General features: G+C 36.9%; 1 protein-coding gene across 3 annotated transcripts in view; it reads right to left on the reverse strand.

Annotated features, from left to right (window-relative positions):
* Positions 1 to 197: 197 nt before the first annotated feature.
* Positions 198 to 19,459, reverse strand: part of Jumu (Forkhead box protein N4 jumeau) — a 29,549-nt gene continuing 10,287 nt past the window's right edge. The window contains exons 1-4 of one of the 3 annotated variants that reach the window (XM_072018165.1): positions 7,803 to 8,289; positions 7,263 to 7,566; positions 6,427 to 7,164; positions 198 to 5,712 (exon numbers count right to left, since the gene is read on the reverse strand). In XM_072018165.1, coding sequence (XP_071874266.1) covers positions 5,043 to 5,712; positions 6,427 to 7,164; positions 7,263 to 7,558 — 1,704 coding nt within the window. In that variant the 5' untranslated portion in view covers positions 7,559 to 7,566; positions 7,803 to 8,289 and the 3' untranslated portion in view covers positions 198 to 5,042. Of the gene's footprint in view, positions 5,713 to 6,426; positions 7,165 to 7,262; positions 7,567 to 7,713; positions 8,290 to 19,459 lie in introns of those variants that run through there. The other 2 variants (XM_072018164.1, XM_072018163.1) reach the window with 2 other exon arrangements.

Here is a 19,459-nt window from a genome sequence, read left to right on the forward strand (position 1 = left end):
ATTTTGAAATTACGCGTATAAAAAATAACGTTAAAAAAAAACTATAAAATACATTTCTCAACGTTTTATTATTGAAACTTCTCATTGCACATATACATTATTGTTACAAATTACTTTGCTGCATCTACACGGATGTTACATACACTAATAATATCGTATAGAAATATTACAAACAGGTACAAAAGCTACACTACTTCTTTATTGTTCGTTTTCTTATTTTTTTTTTTTTTTTTTATTATGAATTATAAATATAATCATTCACTAGAGTTTAACATTTTATCGATGGAATAATGTTGAAATTGAATGATCTTGTCATATGTTTTACTTTAATGATTCGTTATATAAAAAAATAAGAAGAAATCTTCCAAATCTTTTCCTACTCTTTTTTACAAAAAATAAAGGGTTAATAGTTTCGTCGAATGGAATGCAGGTTCTGCACAAGTAATTTTTCAGCTAATTAATCGGATTGATATACATATTCATCACAATGAACGCTATTTGTATTTATGTACAACATATTCATCTCGTTACTTAATTTAAAAAATTGGTTTATTATTTCCCAGCTGCTTAAAGTGACTTTGTTTTATTTTTCTCCCTTATCTAATGAATATGTTATTTTAAAAGTAAAGTACTTGATTAACTTGATGAATTTGTTACTCAACTGGTGAATTACAATACTTTCACGTTATATATAAAAAAACTTGATACTTCAATCATACCTCTAGTTTATCATATATAAATATCATCAATGGTGCGGAGAGATCTATGAAACAATGGTAAAGATTTTGCAATGCTCTAACCACTAGTTGGCAGTGTAATTTTTCATTTCGCATTAGCCATTGATTACAGGGGGTAGGGGGGCAGTGGAATAAAAATTTCGACAAAAATTATCTTTCACAATCAAAAACGAGTAGAAGTATGATTTGCACACTGCAAGTATTAAGGAGCATGATCAAAAAGTACGTCTAGACTCCTTCTGGTACTTGAAATTCTAATAAGGCATCATTCTGTAAGTCCAAAGGTGTCATAAAAGTACAATCATTTATGATAAATATAATGAGAAATTGTGAAAAATGTAGATGACGGTGACGATACATTAAACGCGAATTGGAAGTTTCTGACTTTAAATGATTATAGCATTCGAAATGAATGCATGAAATGCAAGAATTCAAACGTTATTTTATAAAGGAAAGTCGATACTTATACGGTATGTAAAAGAAATATTGCTCAAATTGTTAATTAATAACAATAAAACGCGACGAATTAAGATAAGATGATGCAAATATTCCATGATAAATATTCCTAATTACATATACTATAACTTACTTCTAAAACAAGATGGAATGTATTAAATGCATTTCGAGGCATCATCAAATGATTGTATTTTTATATGTTAGGACTTATAAAGTGATACATTAATAGAATTTTAGGTACCTGAAACTGTACAAGGGCACCGTTTGCTCATCTTTCTCCGTATTTTTGTCAGTGCTAAAGAGACTACGTGTACACTAACAATTGACTAAAGAATAAATGAAAACTTACAACCTAATTTGAAATGTCCTTATTTAAAAAGTTTGGAATTTCGATTGATACGAACAACAGAAATCCTGCATGTTTAATTCGAAAAGAAGTTGAACGCTCTTGTTATATAAAAAGATTCACACGTAATATAGTGACCCGTAAAAGTATTCGTGTACTTATCATAGAAAACTTTCATGTGCATATTGTACGTGTTATATGAAATATTTAAATATTTCATTAACACTATAATGAGACACAATTGCCAAGATTATATTGGCAATTTGAATCCAATCAAAAAATATACATATACAAGTTACAACATATTTACTGCAAACTTATATTTAGTAGAAAATTAGTACACAGTATGAATAGTCGCTTTAAGAATATAATCAGTGTTTAAAATAGTTTTATTGAATACTAAGAATTCGTTAATCTTTTGGATGATTGCCTGTTTAAATATCTTTTTGATCAAGATATGTATAAACTGCACTGAATGTCTTGTAACTTCTATATATTTTTTCAGAATAGTTACAAGTTTGACCAATATGATAATGATAGTCTAATATCATGACAGTACTAGCGAGATTTAAAAGTATTTCCCATAATACACGTAATATTTTCATAAAAGATATCGACAACTGTACGAATACTTTCATGAGCCACTGTATATCAGCTTTTATAGCTTACTATCAATGAGAATACTTTTTCGATAATACTAAGTTTTTCAGATGTGGATTCAGTAACTCGAAGGTGGCTACACTATTCGTACAAAGTTTTTTAATTACAAAGAGCCTAAAAAAGTGACTTATACACACTTGTATTTATTATTCGATTCTCGCAGCACCTACCGCTGAAAATGCATTAAAAAAATACATCCATTATTATTATGGCATTCTTCAAGGTGTACACGAGCCAAAAATAATATCTAATGTCAGATTTTATTTTTAAAGAGTGACATTTACCCGTTTGTCGAGATCAGACAGTGCGTTAAGTTAATAGATGCTAAAGTTGATCGATCAATTAAAATGACGAAATACATAATTCTACACGTTTTTTTTTTTTTTTCACTTGAAGTATCAAGTCCACAAAGAAAGAAAATAATTTCCATTAAATATTCTAATATTAATCTCTACGCTCATTTTTTATTAAAAAACTTCGACATAATCGTTATCTCCTTTTTACGTAAAATGTTTGTCTTTCTAAATTACGTAGTACGGTCAAAATTCATTGATCGCACATTAGAAATGAAATGGAAAGTATTTACAACGACTGTACAAAAATATGTGTGTTCAACAAAATCTTCACAAACAGTCAACAGAAAAAATAATGCGTACAAGTTAAATATAAACTTAGATAAACTCTAAATACGATTGGTCCCATATCTCGAATCTTTTTTCGTTTTCTTTTTTCTTCTTTTTTATTTTATAGAAAAAAAGTAGCCTTTGTACACCTTAAAGCAATATCCTACAACGTCTTTGTAAGACAAAGCTACTGTAATTGTGTAAAACTAGTTTGTAAAAAGACGATGCTCGCCGTTATTTACAAGTTTCGATTGAATCTACTTTGAACATTCCAATATAAGATTTATAAATCAGATTTTCCAACTTTACTACTTGCTTTTGCGTTGTATTTTTTACAAATGCGTAAGAATATAAAAACAAATTTCTGCATTGCGAAACACACCTGAGATAAACATAAAAAAGAATGAAAATATGATTCGAATTGGTTTGCTAATTTCGTTCAGCTACGTTCAAATTTGATTGGGAACAAGATAATTTGTTGATTACATTTTGCAGGTTGTCCTTAAGTGTGAAAAAACATCGTTTTAGATATACGTTGTATTTCACTCTTTTTACTTTCTCCGATGTGTTTTCATAGCGAGTTTCAGATTTTTGCGCACAATACTTAAAACAATATTGAGACGTTTCGCATCTTAAATTGTACAATGAAAGAAAAAATGAGCAGATTTAAGTAGATCCGTTTTTCTTTTACTCTCGAAACGAATGACTAAAAAATATACATATAGTCATTGCTTAAAAGAAATAATTACATGCTCGACGTGAAAGTTACCTAGTTCCACTGGCCTAAAATTGAATATCAAGGAACGTTTCAATGCTATACTTAAATAAAAAAAATATTAAAGAAGCAATGAACGAAATGAAAGAAGAAAAAACACGAGATTTTATCGGGAACTTAAGATACTGAATCAGGTATACGATTCCCAACTGTTTCTACATATTCTACAAACTTTTACAAATTCAGATCCTCCTATAGCTGTCTCACCTTTGTACTCTACCTGGTTATGCGAATCTAAGTAACTTCATATTTGTCAGGTATACAATCGCGTAAAAATTTACAATAATTACTTAGTCCAGCAATGTATAAAAAAGTATAATACATCAGTCTGGCCACTCATTGACCAAATACTTATCGATCTATATTGTTAGCTAACGCTTTATGAATATTTTTTCTTCTTATTTCCTCTTTATCTTTGTCTCTGTTTGTTTCGCAACAGTCATGACTACGCGAATTGATCATATATAAAAAAATTGCCTTCTAAAGAAAGCTAAATGTATATTTGTCGTATCTATTTTACACATTAATTGAAAAAAGAAAAAAATTTAGATAATGTGGACCAACATTTACGATTGTGATGAATCTAACACTCGTAAAATAGCCGACGACCGCCAACAGAAAATATTTGATACAAAAATATTCCTTCTGTTCAGATGATTCGTCCAAATCAAAGAACAAAACGCTATCAAATTAGATGGAATTACATAAAATAAATCAAGTATATAGATGAATATACGATTAAATGGGAATTGTATGAGAAATCAGCAGTACAATATCATTAATTTTTCACCTAAAATTCTACAAATGTAATAAAAAGATATAAATAAAATGAATTTAACTCGTATATATTTACCGGTCATATATATTTTCTACGAATTTCTACGAGTCAAAGGACTCGCGTATCACCAAACTAGAGAATTATCTGGAAGCGAAGAATTCTTGTGTGAAAAATTACAATTGTAATTATTGTATAATTATATAGCAGTCAAGTATTTGTAGAAAAATATAAAAAGTATGACTTATATAATCAATTCTTTAGATCATAGAGTTTCCCGATAATTCTCTTAGTAGTCATTATTATAATACAAAAGTCCTTTGCATAATCCTAATATTCTGTTAGAATCTATATTCATTTACTTACAAATTCGTGTTTTATAAGTAAATGAAAATTTGTTGTGTAGCATAGAATAGCAGGATTATTGATCGCATTAAGAAAATGAATGTAAAGAAAAAAGAGAATAAATTACGTTGTTTGGAAGTGGAATGTTTCTTGCGTATCAAATATTTTCCTGAAGCGTTGTACTTGTCGATTTACCTACATATATGTATATGTATATACATACATTAATATATACTATATATGTGTGTATATATACATGTATATATAGATAGATAGATGGATACACATAAAATTAGTAATTTATAATTCGACGATGAACTTAAACTTAATCAATTTTAAGAAATGAACTGCTTCCCGTTCCGGCTCGTAAAAAAAGAGGTGTTTTTCTTCGCGAAGTAGTTACAGGTTGATACACGTAATTCCCTTGTATCGCACCGGTTAATGTCTTTTGCCTTTTCGTACCGGAACTAAGCTCATATTCGAACGGTTCTTGCTTTGAAATATTTAAATGCATATGTAACGCGTCCTTATTGTCCTCGATGTCAATTTCGTCATAAAGATGCTCCTGAATATCTACATCACAATCTTGGCTGCTCTCATCGTAACTATCTGTTACCGAGTTTGCAGCTATATGACCGTGAATAGATTCTTCGTACGTTGTGTTTTCTTCGACTGCTTCGTCACCTGAACTTTCCGTTTCTTCAGATACGTCACCGCTGCCTGCGTACTTCATTTCACCCCTTTCAAGTAGTTCCAAATGGTCTGGATATATCATTGCTTTTTTGATAGCTAAAGGATCTTTTCTAGACCATTTCTGTACTTCTTCGTCCATTTTTGCTACTTTGGCCGGATTGATAGCCCACAAGCAACCTTTCCTCTGGTTTCCATTTCCGGCAGGTTTTTCAATTTTTTCGAAACACTTGTTCAACGATAAATTGTGCCTAACTGAGTTCTTCCAGCCGTTGGGCGCAGTTTTGAAGTACGGAAAGTGCTCGCTGAAATAAAAAATGGACAGTTATCGTCTGACGATTATGGTCGTGTAATTTTCTAAGAAATACATTTCTCAACAATTAAAAAATTAAATTATATTAAATTTATATTTCGCTGGTACTGTTAGAAACTGAATAAATATCAGAATAAAAATTGTTAATGTCAAAGCATTATTATGGCAACAGTGTAACAATGGATTGCAGTGAGGGGGAATGGAAGCTCGTTAAACAAAGAATAAGCCCCACATTTTCTATGGGGACTGTACCCAGGCATGCACCTGGAACACGGAGGGCCCCATACAAAATGGCAGCTTCCCCCTTGTGTAACCTGGGAATAAAGAGAAAGGAGGACAATACTTTTTCCCCTCGTGGGCCAAGTACCAGAGGGTTTCGACCAGCCCTTATCCTTCCGGCCAAATGGTCGAAAATAAGCGGCTGGCGACACATCGTTTGTCAAATAGGAATCTACCCTATTGTACGTTATGTATCAAAAAAAAATGTTAATCTCAGTTGAATTCTATCGGACCAATCTCCCTTTTTATAAAAGCATCTCCCTCTCAATTTTACTAGGTTTATCGTTTAAAATTTGCATTTCAAACATCATTTCCTCTGATGTATAAGTACTACACATTCAAAATATATGCTATCGTTTTTATAGGAAGACTATTGGATTTCAGAATATGTATCGTTATAGTCGTAATCGCTGCAATTTTAACTTACCACATAAAATTGTAGATCTCTGAAACTGGCAAAGAACCCGTCTGGCTATTTTTTAACGCCATCGCTATGAGGCACGAATAAGAGTAAGCTGGTTTAGGGTAGGGTTTGTCGTCGTAGTCTGATAGATCGAATTCCTTTTCTCTTTTCACCGTCGAGACAGAGGTAGCTCCTGGATTGTTAATGTGCACGTTATTGTTATAGATCTGCTTACGCACGTGCTGATGTGTCTGGTTGGGACTCTGTAACACCTTGAAGTTCTGAATCCTGATACCGGTCATGCCGTTCATTTTTGGTGTAGATTGTGCCTTTGGGTATTGTGGAGAGGTCGTTCTAGCGACGGATATCGCAATCGTTTTCGACTTGGACGGTGTCACCGACTTTGAGATCTCCTGCTCGTCCTCGGAATCCTCTTCCGTTTCCGTGATATCATTCTCGTATTGCTCTTCCGTCTCGGTGTCGTTCTCAATCTCATTTTCCTGCTCGTTCTCGTTGTCGTTCTCGTTCTCATTCTCATTCTCATTCTCGTTTTCGTTCTCGTTTTCTGTGTAACTGCTGCCCTCGTTCTCCGTCTCCTCCTCTACATCGATCTTCTCTTTTGTATCCTTTTTCGACGAAAACGAAAAGTGTCTTCGACCGTTGTTTGGGGTAGGACTTCGAATTGCTATGTGAGGCATTACCGAGTTGGGATTCACCATAATGGAGGCCGCATCGCCTCCGCTGAGATCAAGATTAAAATTACTGAAATCAAGGGATCGAGTCAGTTTCTAGAAACATTTATTGCCTCCGTTAGAAGAAAGTCATGTTATATTTTGACTGGTATGGTACAAATAAGACACCTGTTCGAACTGTTGCTGTTGCCATTGAGCAAACTGGTGGAACCAAACCATCCACTGAGGTCGTTCTGGCATCCAATGGGATCGTCGTCCATTTCTAAGCCGGACATGTCGGTAAAATTGAAGCCAAGCTCTGTATGCCCACCGATGACACCTTCGATCTCACATTTGATGTCGACATCGAGCATCTCTTGCAAGGATAGACTGTCCGTACCGAGATAGTAATCCATCGTGAGCCAAGGGTCCCTCGTCGGTCCCTGAACCAGCCCAGTACCGTGTCTACTCTCCGTATCCAACATTCACCTGACTGGAATACAAAAAAAAGAAAATTGTTTTTAAATTTCTATGCAATACCATAATATTCGTCTTAGAAAAATGATTTTCTTTTTTATAACGCGGTGATCAATGGAACGTTACTAATCGTTATAGGGAATGATCATTTGAAATTGCATACTCCTTCTATTTATTGGAAAAGAGGAAGTAAAATGGGAGCCAGCCGCTGCCTGGTCACAGAAACTATATCGGTTTCTCGTTTATTCTCACATAGATGCCTGTCCCAGCTGCATCGCGCTTAATATTCTGTTCGCTTCAACTGCAGTTTAAAACTCGAGTGGATAATACGCAGTAGCATGACGAAGCTAAGAAACTTGCGAAATATTATGCTACGGCATTAACGATCGACGTCATCGTTCCACTTTGAAAAATATTTTTACGAGCCTAACCGAGGGTGCCTGCGTCGAGACGTAAGCTGAAAGCCGTCTATCTTTGCTTCGGTAAACGAAAATAAAGAAAAGGAAAGAAAAGACAGCGTGATACCGGCGTTAATATATTTATCTTTAAAAACAGCGAGACGGTAAATTTGGTTGATTTTATCGAGTCTAAGGATCATCTTCGCGATCTTTTGTAGCAAGGCCAATAGATTCTCGACCGTGTCCGTACCCGCGTGACCTCGCGTACGCGCGCCTGTGTGCCGTGGTGTACACAGTGTGTACAAGCGCGCAACGAGGGTCTTGAACCCACAACCGGCTTGTGGGTGTGACTGACTCATAGTACTATAGTCGATTTACTATAGAACGCGTGGACTCGTAGTATATGTCCCCCGTGCTCTCGCTCTCCTCTCCTAGCCCCACTCTTGCTCATTTAACTATTCCACTCGGCCCTTCTCTGTCAGCTTCGTTCCGCACCGCCGAGCTTTCTCTCTTTCTCTCTCCCTCTCTCCACCTTCTCCCCACGTCTCACACGTTTGTTCATTCTTTCTGTTCCATTCTCTGTCTTCGTCAAATTGACTCGTCCCGTCTTCGTCTGGTTTACGACTCGAAGCAACCCGGCTCGTTCTACTCTTTAATTCTTCTTCTTCGTTCACGACTCTCTTTTTCTCCCATCTTCATCCAACACCACGTGTTTTTATTTGTTAACTCTTTTTCCTGCGCGTTTCTTAGCACGTTTGATATCCTGTATCGGTTTTCTCAGCCTTCTCCAGGCTTCTTTCTCTCTCGCTCTCTCTCTCTCTCTCTCTCTCTCTCTCTCTCTCTCTCTCTCTCTCTCTCTCTCTCTCTGAAGTCCACGAATATTCTTTATCGTCCATCTTTCATATTTCCCATCGATTTCACGAATTGTTTCGCTGAAATTTGACCCTGACGCTTCTGCAAAGGAGCATGGTGCAAAGGTGAGAAACTTGTACCCCTTGAGCTACTTGAAATTTCGACAATGAAATCGCGCGTCTTTATGCGTTTATAGAAAATTTAAAAATGTAAAGATACGCAGAAATCTCGTGAAATGGAAAAATATATAAAACATCCGAAGTATAGTACTCTTCACGACATTTAGTAGATACGATAATCTTCTGCTTGAGTTGGATTTTTTAAATTATATTCGTAGAGACATGAATATGCATAAATGTCCGCGGTATAACGGTAAGACGTCTTTCTGTGAGTCCTACAGCATCGTAAAAGTACGATCACTTATGGCAAATGAGGTGGGAAAGTTGTGAAAAATTTAATGAAATCGACGGTGCTGAGAAATGCGAATTGAAACTTTCTAACTTCAATTGATCGTAATTTTAAAATGTATGCACAAAGTGCAAAAGAATTAAATGCTATATTGTAGAGGAAAGTTGATACTTATATAGTACGTGAAAACGTGCTTCTCAAATTGCTAATTAATAAACGATAAAACACGTGAAATTAAGATAACGTGTTACGGTGCAAGTATCCCACGAAATATGTTTCTAACTACACTACAACTTCTAAAACAAGATGGAACGTATTTCATGTATTTTGGCACATCGTCAACTTTACATCTACAGTTTTTACAAGTTTACGATTGTACTTTTATACCTTAGGATTTATAAAACGATGACTTATTAGTAAATTACAAAGTTTTATGCTTCTACAGAAAATTTGAAAGCGCACAGTTGCAGAGAATGCGTATAATATGAAGAAAGAAACAAAATATCCTACAATAATCAATATAGTTCTCTACATGTATAGCAGCTGGTAAGTAAAACAACTTTTCACCGAGCTTCTTCTATTGTACCTCGTTAATTATACGCCGGAAAATATGAATTTACATAAAAGGTAGAATCGTGAATGCCCGAAGCAGCAGAGGTTTGTCACTTTTTGACGTTTACGTTTTGTCATCAATGGCAGTTTTTCTTCTTCTTGTTTCATACGTTTCTCTTTCGAATTCGATGTGCCTCCGCTGCGAAGAGTCTTTGCCCTTATCTTTTTCTGTCCGACGTGTTCTTCTCCTGGATCTGTGCTGGTTTGACGAGCTCGCGATACTAAGCTCTGGTTTACCGAACAGACTACTTAACTTCAGTTCAAGTATATCCATAACTTACTGTTAAGGCAACCGAATCATCAGCTGGCTACGAGACAAAAATTCCTGAACGAATCTAACGATGGATGCGAAGTTTGTTATTAAGATATTGTTATCATACTGTGTACATTAGCGTGTGTACATAAGTATTTGGACATCTTCAAATTATTATGTATTTTACTACGTACAAAATGTACTTCAAATAAAGCTGCTTAATTCTATTTTAGATTTTAATATCTCTGATATTATCTCGGACAGACATAGTGATAAAATTAAAATATTATTACAAAATTAATCGGTATAATCTGTTAAGATCTTGGAACGAGCGAGATATCGGAAAGAGAATGCTCGTAGATAACACTAAAGTGGCAAAGTTGAAAAACATCTACATGTTCTACGTACCAATGAGAATACTACAGTGAATTTGAGTGCAAATTCCCTTTCTAAACAGTTATTAATAATTTTAGAAGATGACGTGATAGCGTCGCCTCAATAAGGAAAAATATAAGTGCTAATGAACATTAGTCAATCGTTTCTTGACCTTTGTCTATGCCATCTATCAAAATGAATGAAACATCGAGTTTCCTTTACAACTAAGAGCTGGCACGTACAAAGTTCTCTACAAATACACTCTTCTTTTTCACGAATTTACGCTGCATTAATGCCCGTGAAATACTGGTTTCTTGGCACTTGTAGCGTTTTCTACCAGCATTCTTCATCGAGTTTTCAACTACATTCTATGAGTTTCTATAGATTTGAACAACTGTTGGCTATTTATCAGAGACAGATATGCAAATCGATCAACACGCACGTATATTGCTTGCTTCAGTTTCAATTGGGCAAAACATCTCTGATCGCATTTATGGACAAGTAAATAATTAGCAATAGAGAAACATTCTTCTATCGTAATGTTGCTCGTATCGTAAAATGCTTAGCACAACGCGATACTTACAACATAATTCATAGACTCAGATTGAATGCTAATCGAATTAAGCTATGGAATCTGAATCCACGATATAGAAATCTTCTTGGCGTGTTTGATCTGGTACAAAATGCTGGTCTAAAAATATCCATACGAAGCGAAAGAAATAGACGACTGAATCGTCGGTGGCGAAGGAGAGAAAAGAGAGACAAACGGAGAACTGACCCTGCTCGACGTAATTCCCATCGTAGTGTGGCCTTTACGCGCGCACGAGACATTCAAGTCTCTACGTGACTGAACGATATTCTTAGACGTGGAAGTGTAATGGAACTTTGTTCGATGCACTTACGCTTCGAGGCTCGCCAGTTATGTTCCATCGGCTTCCAACACACCCACGCCTCCCTCCTCTCCACCTATGAATAACGTTAGCGCGCACTTGAAATAAGTCCAGGAAAATGAAAATAATTTCGCGAGGAAAACTACGAGTAGGAAGTTACTTTCTCAGAAGTGAGGAAGTTAACGTGCATGAGAAATTCATTTAAATGCTGCGTTCCGACTAGGAACGAGCCGTGCACGTTTACATCGAGAATTCCAGCAGATCTGCGGTTAAGCGCAATACCGTATGCGTTACTTGCATGATTATCCACGATGAACATACGACGAACTGTTTGGCCGTTTACGAAGAAAATTGTCGTGATTTAGATACATAACAGGTAGACATAAGGTATATATGTGGTTGATCGATGAGAAAATGGGAAATGTGGAAAAAAGTGACGAACGACGTCAGAGATGGGTCATCGACCTGTCGAGATCAACAAGCGCCAGCATTTATAAGGCGATAAAGTTAATCTCACTGTGTGAGAATTCTTTTAGTTAAAATTCGCACCGCGTAGGTTGGAGCTGTTAAATTCCTTTAGCGTTCAAGTGTTCCCGAAACCTCGAGCAAACGGATAAACAAAATTAGTTACGAGACAAACTCTCTCGAAAATTCAATTGCGCGTTAATTTCCCTTAATTGAAATGACTAACTTGTAGAGGGGAATACAGAAACGTTAATAAAATTCGAATCATCGAATTTACATGAGAGAGAAATTTCTCTTTTACTCTTTGCTTTAATAAGGAGCGGCAAAGATAAATTAATCTCTTGAATGAAAATTTCTAAAAGAAACAGAGTGGGAGAGGAGAAACGTCGAGGGGGGCAGAAGGAAAAAAAAAAGCAAGAAGAGCAGACACGCTTGACGCAATCAGACGCGATGGGCGCCACGTTGAGTGCTCAAACATTTTAGGCAATGTCAAACACGAAGGCTAACCAGATTAAAACAGTCGAGGATCTAAAATTGTTATTTATTTCTTTCTCCTCGTTTCCAAATTCTTATCGTTAAATTACGAGGACGTTTATTGCAGCGTCGAGTAAACAATTTTTGATTGAAAGCGAAACGTGAACCGGGTCGGGTCAATGTCTTTGGCGAAAACTTGACCGAGAGATACGTACAACGAAGAAACAGAATTCGAAAAAGAACGACCGCTTGTCTGTAATAATTTCATCGACTACTAAATGGTTCCAGCCAGTCGTTCTCATAAAAAAACAAGTTACACGGAGAAAATTAGACGATCAAATACACTCGCTGATAGTGTCAGTACCCCATCGATAAACCGAAGAGAAAAACGGGAACGTACGAAGAAATTTACAGTTACTTTCCAACACCCAATACGTGGAATTTGCGAATGGAAATTTCCATGGAAAGCAGCCAAATATTCAATTACCATCTTTTCTTTCGAATATCATTTTTGCAAAATTAATCGCGACAAATAAAATGTTTTTATTTTATCCAGTCCAGGGTATTATATTTTTGCATGATGAACAGTTTTCCATGTTGAACAAGCAGCATAAAAAGAAAATACAAAAATCGGAATAGGTAGCTAAAAATGGAACACCGACATCGGGTACAATATTTTCATAGAAAACAAGCAGAAAATAGTTTTATTTCTCTTATCGATTAAAGTATTTTGGTTATAAAATAACATTTTTTTTTTAATTACATAAGAAGAAAGCTATTTGCAATAATCACGTATCCAAGTGTCAAACTCTGCATCAGCACATTGGTCATGTGTCCAGAGTCTGCACATTATGCGCTTGATGCATATTTCTCCAGCAGAGTATTGCGCAAAATGTTCTTGGCAAAATAAACGATGCCAAAGTGAGTGAGTGAGTGAGTGGGATGGCCTATAGCCATTTGACATTCATCTGTAACATTTTAAAAAATGACACTGTTGCATACTATTAGGCGTACTATTTCATATTTTATTCTATATTTCGCCACTTTCCTCTGACTGAGGAATTTTCAGAGTGACGCGTTAATTCAAACCGAATCTGTGGGACGACGCGAGCGCGTAATTTTATGCCTGTTCATTTATGGAAAAATGTATCTCGTTCCTGCAACAGGATTATCTTTCTGCCTCGTTGCCTCTTTAAGCTCAAATTCCGAGAAGAGCCCTTCCTCCGGCGATAGACGATCCTAAGTCCCTGAAGCTATTCGACCAGAAATCCTTCGCAGGTCATAAAGGGCCCCTCTCTTTGCAGCTAGCTCTATTTCATCCTAGTCGAACGATCCAATGCCAGATTTTTCTTCGAGTAGTCAACTTACATCACGGGCCGATTTAGCAGACCTCTTTCTATCTTTTAGAAGATCGTTCTCTCGCCTTAAACCTCGTTTCCACCGAAGCAACAACGACCAACTTTTTATCGCTGTATGTTCCAACAAGAAGTTTCCAACGAAACTTAAAGAAAAACAAACCAAACTTATAGAAACGTTTTGTCCACGCTGAAACGACACATTTCCGAGGACCATTTGAGTTTTATTTCGGTTCCAAGGCGACGTATCCTCGCTCTCTACTAGCTCTTAATCGTCCTATCTCCACCAGTTTGTAAACTGAGGAAACTTGAGTTTCAGGTTTACGACGTTTAATATTATTTTCTGCAGTTAGGGCCTGTTGCTTACTAAGTAGAATTTTCATCGTATTCACGCGAATCTGTATTCCTTGCGCCAACGAGACGTACGTGTGGATTCGACGATCAAGTTCTTTCGAAAAATCCAGTTAGAACTAGGGAGACGCATCGAAAACACTATACGGACTTTTCCAGGAAACATGACACAGCGACAAAAATTTCCTCCGCGTTGCTTCGGTGGAAACGAGGCTTTACGCTACTGAACGTTGTGTATAATGCCTTTCGTAAATACGTGGACGTAACGTACGAGAAACTTTCTAAAAATGATTATTATCCAATCTTCCGCCAAGATAATGAACATTATTACGGACCGTCCACTTGGTAATGAAACAGATGCTTCCGAGTATCTATTCTCCAGCAATGAGGATAACACAGCTTTCTGGAAAACTAGCCATTTTCTTACCGTTAAGTTAATTAATCTACAAGCTACTAAGGGTAAACTCTATGAAACCAGGAGCGTTTAAAAAAACAGAGACCTATTTCACCATGTACATCGAGCAACCTCCACTAATTGCGGCACTAGGGTGCATATATTTGCACGTTTAGAAGATAATGATCCCAGCAGGGCGTAAATGTGCAGCGTTGGTGGTTAAAGGGTTAAAAGAGCGGCAGCAACGGTGAAACGGCGTTACATCGCTATAAAACTCAACTCGAGCACGATAACTCCTCCGCGTTACAACAATCGACGAGATTTCCCTTTCACCGGGCTTCCGTAACTGTGTGCGCGTGTACGTGTATGTGTGCGTGCACACGGGCGCAGCTGTGTTGCATGGAACACCTGACGAAACGTCTGTGGCAAGACGATGCAGCAATTGATAAACATGAGCGAGTGGGAGCAGCAGGAAGACCTACACCGAATAAAGGGGGAAGGTCTGGTATTTCTTCCTTCTTCTGGAAAACCTCGCCAATTATAAAACTCGTCAATCCAGTTGTACGTTTGTCGAGTGGAAGATGTGTACGAGAAAATATGATGATAAAAAGCTACGTTCTAACGTCCATGAATAAGTTATCGAGCAAGCTGGAAAGACGAGGGTGGTGGTATTGTTCGAATTCGACTAGCCGTCCAACGAGTTTAGCCAACTTCTTTCCACACTGAAACCAGTATGTACCGAAGTAAAAAGAAGCCGGGGATCGGTTGTCTAATCACACAGGTGGAAGTCAAAGGAGAGTGGGATCGTTTCGAAAAAGAACCCCTTGAAAACAGTTTCCTCACGAAGTGATACTAGAGAAACTGGTTGAACAAATATTGGTCCCGAGACGCGGTCAAACAGCCTAAACGCGCCTTCCATGGGGCAGGAACACGTGTTCCCTGTCGTGGAAAGCGGCCACAGCTGCACACAGCCCAATCATATATAAGAAAGAGAAATATTCCGCTGAACGTATACAGTCGACAAAATGTAACAAATAAAATGCACTAAAATTATCGCCAATCTAAGCAAAGAGGGGGAAAACTAGGAGGAAAATCGAAATCGTTCGCGATTTTTTAACATTCCATTTCGTATATTTGTCTCGACAACAAACTTATCAGAGTGGAAAATTATTTTGATAAATATCGAGAGGAGGCGAAGTCGGCCAATCGACGGTGTAGGTTTGCGTGCACGTAAAACGGCGGGATTCTTTGTGATCGCTTCTCGAGAACCGGTTTGAATCACGCAGAAGAGGGCTTATGAAGTGAGTCGAATGTGAATCGTGTTCGTCTAATAAATGGACTTTTGTCGACCAGCTCGATAACGACGATCTAAGAGCTTTCCGTCTGCTGTGACACGTCGCCCTGACACGTATTATGCAACTATTCTAATGTTCTTGTACATCTAAATATTTTTTTTTAACGCCAAAATTACGACAAATCGCAATAAGAAATTATACACAGTAAACGAATAGCAGACGTCAGATAATTTCTTCTAAAAAAAATAAGAAGATAGAGGATAAAACGTTTTCATATGAGACTCTGTTTTCGAGAAAATTAATTTTGAAAATTTGTCAGGTATTCTTGGTAACTTGACTAATTACTGAGTCAACCCATAACGGTACGAATAAACGAAATAAAAGAAAAACGTGGAACAGAATTTACTCTTTTATAGCTTCATTTTCAAGAAGACGGAGCTCGAACATGTTTAGCAAATAATGACAAACTTTCAAACCCGATGTCTTTGGAAACGAAGCATCATACGAACAAACCTTATTCCATATTTTCTTCTTATTTTTTTCAGAAGGAATCACTTTGTGTTCGCTTACACACATTCGATCGCAAACTGTGTAGCAAAAAAATATAATATCTTTCGAGATAGCAAGCGAGATAGGTACGGTTAATTTCATGCCGGCGCGGCATTAAGACAGCGGCAATGCTTTAATTATTTAATTTAATTTACGATGCATATAATTTTGCGATTCGTGTATATGGGCAATTTACGGTGCACGAATAATTTTACGATTCGATGAAACGGCCTCTGATCAATCGTATCCTTTCCTATCGTTACGCGTTAATTTACTTTTATTCGTCTTACTGATGCAAGTAGTATACAGGGTGTCCCGCAATTTAATATACGAACTTAGTGTACTCTATAGATAAAAGTAAGAGTAAGATGTCACGTGGCAAGAAGTCCATAAATGCTTTATTAAAACGTTAGTATAACAAGAATATTAAATGCGACAGATACGTATGTCGATACTTTTTCTCTTTGTTAGATTAAATACAAGATACATAACGTTAAATGGCATACGTAACGATGAATTTCAGTAGCACACGGATATAAACTTTGCATTGACAACTTCGCAGACGATACTTCAATATGCTCACATAAATATATATAGCTTCACGTTTCACGTTACCGTTTTAATGAAACATTTTAATGAAACATTTATGAACTCTTCGCTACTTAGTCTTGCTCTAGTTTTATATCTACGTATAGAACGCACTGGTAATGTTTGTACACTGTATACGTTTCTATTCACAGATATCCTTTTTCTCTGCTACAACCAGCTTACTCTAGAGACAAATATCGTACGAACGTTGGCTATAAATTTGCAATGCCGAATACAGTTCGACGTGTTTTTATCCTTGCTCGGTATTACTTCTCGACGGCAGCCAGCTGCCGGGAGCAGTCAATTTCATTACGTGTCGTCGAACTCTGCAGCTGGATTTTCTTGCAGGCACTCGCGCCCCTCTCGTCGAGCTTTCTCCCCCTGTCGTTAGCGAAAATTCGACCTTCAACGCGCCTCTTCCAGCCGTCCTAGTCTCCTTAACTTCGTCTTCAGCGGTGATCAAGATATGTATGACGATGACTACAAAAGGAACAGCGGAAACTGTGCAAGGTGTAATAATACACCTGAAATGATAGCGAAGAAACAGTACGAGATATTATCAAACAAGATCCGAACTACGTTTCTAAATGTTTATTAATAATTTATCGAATGTTTTTAAAAAAATTATTAACGATCCGATTTAAATTTGGTGTCCGTCCTCTTCAACATAATCCCTTGATTTTGCATTGGTACAGCGATCGGGTCAGTTCTGCTATGTCCCAAATGATTTTTAGAAATCATTTTCTCCATCCGCGTCGACTGTCTGTTCTTCAGGGAGAAGCGCTTGCGAGGCAATTTTATTGGTATAATCAAAACACAAAGCTTCAATTTCATTTTTGGAAATATAGAAAGAGGTCGTAAGAGCCTAATATAAAAATTAATTACTCGTACTCACCAGATTTAGCTCCTTACGACTTCTTTCTATTTTCCCAAAAATGAAATCGAAGCTCCAGGCACATTGCGAAAGGAACGCAAATTGAACCGCTCGATGCGGCTGGGAGAAACGATCTCCAAAATTCATTGGGAGCATAGCAAAGAGCCGATCTGATCGCTATATTAACACTATCATGCCAGTCGAAATGACTGGGTTTTACAATTTTATAATTATGCCAATCCTCGTTTAGGGATCACAGTCCCAGATGGATTAACAATGCCAAAAATGTACGACGTAACGTGGAATTTCTTTTGTAAGAAAATAACATCATTAAATATAAAAATATCCTATTATTACGTATTTCTTCGTATCATCTTGACTGGTTTTGCTAGAAGTAGCTTCGTCTTAACAGTAGGTAGTTTTATCGTTTATACAGGACCTATGGGATCCAACTATGGGAAACAGCGATTAATTCCAACATTCAGAAATTCTTCAACGATTCCAATGAAAAACTCTAAAATCCTTAATAGATGCAGCTTGGTATGTTACCAACGAACAATACATTGCGACCTCAAGATACCTACAGTTAAAGAAGAAATATCCAAATTGAGTAATAGATACGACTATTGAGATATGTATAATTTTATGTGCTAGACTAAGTTAGCTATACCATTATTTCGGCTATTAAGATGCAAAATTTTCAACAATAACGTAAGAATTAACAACCAAAACGCACTAGTTATTACGCACAGTCGATTACGTGACACGACGGATCAGATCCGCAGGCTAAAAAGACATTACCCTCTAGATCTGAACATTAGATTCGGCTAGAATCAATACGATAATCATTTATTATTCACGTTATGAGAATTGATTGTAAACTACTTCCAAGTAAAAAAAAATACAGGGCGAGATCGTTTCGAATAGAACGTCAGCCACATTTTGATCGATTCATCGAAACTATTAATTAAATTCTCCTATATCGAAGAGATACGATTGATCGACGAAATTCATCGTATCCTACTATTGCTGTAGATTAAATGAAATTTTGGAACGCGCGCGTTCCCCCAATTGTTTCCGAGAATTTGCCAAGGTGAAGGGATCCAAAAAGGGGCTCTTTGCATCGATGATGAGAACTTCGAGGTGGACCAATAATTCGCAAACAGTGGGAAGCCGCCACTTTACCCAGCCGAAGAAATACTTTTGTCAAAAGGGAATGGAAAGACCACGGAATCGCTTTTGTGGTATTTGCAAGGTACAAGTGTAAAGCTGGTCGTCCCTTTGTTCTCGAAACTACCATTACAGCCAAGAAAAGAGTCGATGCGTGTCGGACGGCGGAAGTATTTCCTGGCAGGTAGCTACGAATTTTTAGCGCCGACTCGATTACTCGGGCTTTCTCATGCTTCGATACCCTAACTATTCTTCTCCTTTGCCCTTTATTAATTTTTCCCTTCGCTCCACCTGCTTGCACGATACTACTTTCCGATCGATGCCACTTGCCATGGGCATTCGAATCTCAGCTTCGAAACGACTCTCTGTTTCTCAAGATCGTGGAAATTGAATGGGATTCGAATAGCCTAAAATTCTTGAAAGTCTTGGAAGTCTTGAGAGTTTCGACGGATACTGAATGTTCCATTGGTATTCGATATCTCGCAAGCTTCTTGATTATTTTTCTTCAAACAACGCTATTAACGTAAAGCGTTGAAGAAAGTCCGGAAGCTTTGAATTATCGTAAATACATTTATTCACGTGCTTCATCTTTACAGCTTGCAGTAT

Source organism: Bombus fervidus, chromosome 15, assembly GCF_041682495.2.
Source record: "Bombus fervidus isolate BK054 chromosome 15, iyBomFerv1, whole genome shotgun sequence".
Taxonomy (NCBI): domain Eukaryota; kingdom Metazoa; phylum Arthropoda; class Insecta; order Hymenoptera; family Apidae; genus Bombus; species Bombus fervidus.